The sequence below is a fragment of the Malania oleifera genome, chromosome 1 (genome assembly GCF_029873635.1).
Source record: "Malania oleifera isolate guangnan ecotype guangnan chromosome 1, ASM2987363v1, whole genome shotgun sequence".
NCBI classification, from domain to species: domain Eukaryota; kingdom Viridiplantae; phylum Streptophyta; class Magnoliopsida; order Santalales; family Ximeniaceae; genus Malania; species Malania oleifera.
Window position 1 is genome coordinate 124,571,954 of NC_080417.1, and position 5,907 is coordinate 124,577,860.

A 5,907-nucleotide genomic window follows, 5' to 3' on the forward strand; every position below is an offset into this window, starting at 1 on the left:
CTTGTAAGGCCAACAGTGGGAAAGATCATCAAACCTAAAGCTCGGTTGGTCGTCAAAGGTTTTCAGCAAAAGAAGGGTATTAACTTTGACAAGATTTTCTCACCAGTGGTGAAGATGACTTCAATACGAGTGATACTCAGATTGACAGCAAGTCTAAACTTAGAGCTTGAACAGTTGGATGTTAAGGCAACCTTTCTCCATGAAGATTTACAGGAAGAAATTGATATACATGGAACAACTTGAAGGTTTTGATGTTTTAGGGAAGGAGCATATGGTCTACAAGTTTAAAAAGAGTCTACAAAACCTCAAGCAAGCGTCGAGACAATGGTATAAAAAATTTGACTCATTCATGGTGAATCATGGTTACAAAAAAACTATTAGCTTTTTGAGTCTGATCCCTAGTTTTGATAATGACAAACTGCAAGTTACTTATATGTGTATTCAATGTTTGAAATAGGCTTAATACTTTAGCGAACACATAAGGAAGAGATGGAAGTTAGGAGGAACATAAAGACCATGTCATCTGGCGTATTCCATGATGAATTCGAGGAGCAAAAGAAGAAGAAAAAGACATTTGTTCATTATTGTAAATGCATTATTAGTTTTTAATTGGGTCTGTAATAATGCATGGCATGCATGATATGAATAAGCTCAAAAGTCATAGTCTAACCATAGGGAAATCAAAATACCATAGGCAAAGTCGACCAACGTCAGATTTTTTAGGCTTAATTAAAAGCCTCGATCAACCAAACTCTTAAACTAAAATGTCATAAGCTTGTTCACTAGGGTTTAAAAAGCACAGGGGCTAAACAAGACATAAATTCTCATTTTTAAGTTTCCCCGATCGACCGAACCATTCTAGTAATAACTAGCTTGGTCGGCCAAATACTTTGATGGCTAAAAAATTAAAAGTTGACTAAGCCTCGGTCAACTGAATCCCTGGTAGTGTATAAGCCTTGGTCGACTAAACCAGTCAAAAGTCAACATTTTGACTTCACGCAATCAATCATTCTAAAATGAACGTATCTTCCTAGGTCGACCGAACCAAAGCGTGTTTGACCCCCAACTATTCAGTCGACCAAATGTGTAGTTCATTTTGACCAAGGTTGACCGAACACATATGAGCAGTCAACTGAACCTTAGCCATGGTCGACTGAACTTACGAAGGGCTCAAAACCATTTTGAGACGGTCAACCAAATCTATAGTTCAAAATTGACACGATCGACCGAAATTAGTAATATGGTCGACCAAACCTTGAATATGGCCGACTGAACCTCTCAGGTTGGCAAAATTTTTACCGCAGTTAAACTGGGTTATTTTTCATTAAACATAATTAAACATTTTCAAAAATATCCCTTATATCCCCAATGGTCATATTTTCACCCAAGTCTATATATACCCCTTCATAACTCAAAATTAGCAAGATGATTAGTTAGAGAAACCTCTCAAATTCTTATATCATATTTTCATCTTCCTAAGCCTATTTTTCATCCTCTCTTTATCATTACTTTGAAAAATTAATTTCTAAAGAGAGTGTTTTATATATATTAGGCATTTGCTTTAAAATCATATTGTTTTTACTCTCATCTTGCATATATTTTTTATATTTTATTTTGAGAGTATTATTTTAGTTCCTCCCACAAATTTCATTTGATAAATATTCTTGAGAGTTAATATTATTTTCTTGTGAATCTTGCACATCCATTGCAAGATTCAAAGGCTCATTGGCTTGTGCTTGTGAAAATATCTTTGAGACATAAACCCTAGATTCTCCTACACTCCATTTGAAAAACATTTAAAAAAAAAAAATATTTTATTAGTGTTAAATCTTTGAGTCATTATCATACATATATATATATACCTTACTAAAAAATTGTAAAAGTTATTTTTGAGAAATTTTCATTCTCACATTGAGCTTATTTGCATATCATACGTGAGTGTATTTGTGCTTATTGTTGTACACATCTTCTTGTAGTAGAAGCATTTCCTTGTACACAATAATTATTTGAAAATCTGTTGTATTCCCGACGAGTTGTCGGAAGAGGGAAACTAGCCCTGTGAATAGTCCCGGGCTTGTTCAAACCCGGTTAGGAGAGCACCGAACTAATTCAGACCCGGTTAAAAGAACTAAGTGTACCATCCTAATAAGGTGTTGTAAAGGTTGGGGTCAGCCCTGTTAATCTGACATGAGGTATTCCCTTGCCCAATAAGGAGAGGAAGATTATAAACGGTGTCGCTCCACCCACAAGTGAGTAAATTAGTGGAATCCTCTTGTTTGTGAGCTTGAGGCGGGGACATAGGCAATTTTAGCCGAACCCCAATAACATATTTGGTGTCAGTTTTGTTTATCGAAATTTACTTTCTACACCTGTATGTTAATATTTATTGCTCTGAATGTTTGATATACTGAAATTACTTTAATTGCTTATATATCTACTTAGTAGTTTATCTGTCGAATTGGTATATGTTTTAGACAAGCCCTAGGTTGTGCTATACTACTGTTGGATTAGTTATACCTAGGAAGAAATAATTTTAAATTTCCAATTCACCCCTACCCCTCTTCGAAGTACACCAATTCCAACAAGAACTACAGCAGATCAATGTGTTTACATTCAAAAATTCCCTGATGGTAACTTCATTGTATTGACGCTTTATGTTGATGATATGTTGATTGTTGGACAAGATGCAGGTATGATTACCAAACTAAAGCAAGAATTGTCCAAGTTCTTTGACATGAAGGACTTAGGCCTAGCTCAGCAAATATTAGGCATGAAAATTGTTCATGGCAGGAAAGCCAAGAAATTGTTGTTGTCACAGGAAAATTATATTGAACGGGTGCTTGAAAAGTTCAACATGAAGAAGGCAAAGTCAGTCACTACTCAATTGGAAAATTGCTTCAAGTTGAATAAAAGATCGTCTCCCTCTTCGGAAGAAGAGATGAAAGAAATGGAAGCAGTTCCATACTCATCAGCAGTTGGTAGTCTGATATATGCAATGGTTTGTACAAAGCTGGATATTGCCCACGCGATAGGTGTAGTGAGCAAGTTTCTTTCGAATCCAGGCAAATACCATTGGGAAGCAATTAAGTGTATTTTTAAGTACTTGAAGAATACATCAAAGATGTGCTTGTGCTTTAGGGTGGCTAAACCAGTCTTGGAAGGATATACTAATTCCGATATGGTAGGTGATCTTGATAGTAGGAAATCTACATCAGGATTTCTTTTCACTTTTTCAGGGGGAGCAGACTCATGGCAATCCAAGTTGCAGAAGTGGGTTGCTTTATCTACAACAGAGATAGAGTACATTGCCTCAACGGAAGCTGGTAAAGAAATGTTGTGATTGAAGCAATTTATCCAAGAACTAGGCGTCACACAGAAAGAGTATAAAGTGCATTGTGATAGTTAGAGTGCTTAGGACTTGAGCAAGAATTCAATGTACCATTCCCAAACAAAGCATATCGACATTTGCTATCATTGGAAGTGATGGAACAACAGTTGTTAAAGCTAGTAAAGATCCACACAAATAAAAACCTTACAGACATGTTGACAAAAGTAGTGACTTGTGAGAAATTTAAGTATTGTAGGTATATAATCAAGATGGATACCAATGGAAGAATGGTTGCATGCATCTCCTATGATGGGTATGGAGGGGGAGAATTGATGGTTCCATACCCAAATTAAGGCAGAAAATATGGGAGCAAACATCCAGGTCTTCTCCATCTCCTACGGTTTTTTTCTCCACTAATCTCCTACATATTGTTCTCTACTAAATCAGGAGGGAATTTTGAGCATGATTCTCGAGTAATTGTTCCTCCTCCATGTATATATATATATATATATGTGTGTGTGTGTGTGTGTGTGTGTGTGTTGTGAATGTAAATCATATTAGTAAAGAATGAGTTAAGGAAAGTGAGTTTAGTGTAGGCAAAGAGAGCTATAAGAGTTGAGAAAGTTTGAGTGAGAATTGTCTCCTCCTCTTCCTCCGTATTTTCCCAAATACATACAATAGCTATCTCTCCCATGGACGTTAGTTGGAATTGGCCGAACCATGTATATCTTGGCATTATTCTATGTGTGCATTTCTAATGTGGTTATACCAACAGGATGCATGGGTAGGTAATAACTAATTAATAAGTACTTAAAAAGGCACTTGATGAGTTTGCTCCATATAACAAGTGTTCGTTTAATACTGAAATTGGACTCTAATTGAATCTCTTTATGTGAAATGACTACTCAGCGCCATAACTTTATCTCTTAATTTGAACAAGTATCAATCAAAGCCAAGAGCTTCTTAGTTTGTGCATGCAAGCTCCTGCGATTGTGGGGTTGCTTTATGCTTCCAGCCTTGATATTAATTAAGGAATTAAAAGAGATGGACCAGTACTATTCATATCTGGGTACGTGTAGTTTATCTGTGTATTTGCAATTTAAGAAAGTTCTCTTTGTTGGTCGATTGTAATTTAGGAAAGTTCTGATACAACCAAGTCAACAATTTCTCCTTAATGTTGCCTTAAATGCAAAAGACATTAATTATATTAATTAAACATATACATATGAACGAGAATAAAGGATAAACTTGTATGAGTGGGAAATGAAATGTAGTACCCATGCTGCTGGATTATCTACAATTTTCTTTCTCACCTGTGATCAAACACCCGACCAAGAACCAATTCCAAGGGACCCATGAGAGAGAGAGAGAGAGAGAGATCCACAAATGTCCGGCCAATTGAATGATGTCTTATATATTTTTAAGTTATGTTAAAGCTTAATATATATTATTGGTCCCCTAAAAACTTAAGTTTTTAGATAAAGTCGCATGATTCTAATTTTTAGGAGATTCTAAATTGAAGTTTTGTTGTTCGCATTTATTTTATGATGTTTAAAAATTTAAGTTGTTAGATTATGGACCAACAATATATATCAAACTTTAACACTCTCTCACGTACAATTTGATAGCGCGTGAAGAGATAATACACAATAGATTTTTTAATATCATAGAATAAAATGCCAGTGATGACACTCAAACCCACCTAGATCTAATAAGCTAACAAGTACCCCCAGGGTGTGGTTCAGGTGGTAGTGCGGACTACGAGACTGCCTCTCATGAGGTCAGGTGTTCAAACCCTTCCGGATTTATTTTCGCCCTTGGATTCATGAAATTTACCTCCCTTTGGAGTTGTGGGGTTGGCTTCTAGGGGCCCAGGATTAGTCACGTGGACCGTAAAACGGACACGTGGAAACCCGGTGCGTAATCTAAAAAAAAAAAAAAATAAGCTAACAAGTTAAATATTTACCTATGCTACCAAGGGGAAAAAAAACATGCAAATTGAGTTAAACCTGCGGAAAATTTCACTTTCTTCAACTATAAATATGATAGCTAGCTAGGGCTTCTATATACTTCCTTTGCCAATGAGAAACACACCACCAGTTGTCTTAAAATCCAGTCTTTCTACTCTCTCTCTCTCTCTCTCTCTCCCTCCCTCCCTCCCTCTCTTTGATCTTTCTCTAGCTATAGAAAAGAAACGAAAGAGAGAAAATGGCAAGAGCGTTAGAGCCTCTGGTAGTTGGGAGGGTGATAGGAGATGTGATTAATGTGTATACTCCAACAGTTGAAATGTGTGTGAGCTACCACAGCAAGCAAGTGTTCAACGGCCACGAGCTCTATCCTTCCTCCCTTGTCAACAAGCCCAGAGTTGAGGTTCTTGGCGGTGATATGAGATCTTTCTTTACACTGGTATATACATATAATTAAAGTTCCTCATGGTTTTTTCACTACTGCATCTTTTTAAACTGAACCCTTCAATGAGTGCAGGTGATGACAGACCCTGATGTTCCCGGTCCAAGTGATCCCTACTTAAGGGAGCATCTTCACTGGTATACCCCTATATAACCTACTGTCAAAACACA

At 36.6% G+C, this 5,907-nt stretch overlaps 1 protein-coding gene across 1 annotated transcript in view; it reads left to right on the forward strand.

Moving 5' to 3' along the window:
• Positions 1-5,536: 5,536 nt before the first annotated feature.
• LOC131159605 (protein TERMINAL FLOWER 1-like) overlaps positions 5,537-5,907 on the forward strand; it is a 2,217-nt gene continuing 1,846 nt past the window's right edge. The window contains exons 1-2 of the mRNA XM_058114641.1: positions 5,537-5,734; positions 5,813-5,874. Of these exons, the coding sequence (XP_057970624.1) occupies positions 5,537-5,734; positions 5,813-5,874 (260 nt within the window). The remainder of the gene's footprint in view (positions 5,735-5,812; positions 5,875-5,907) is intronic.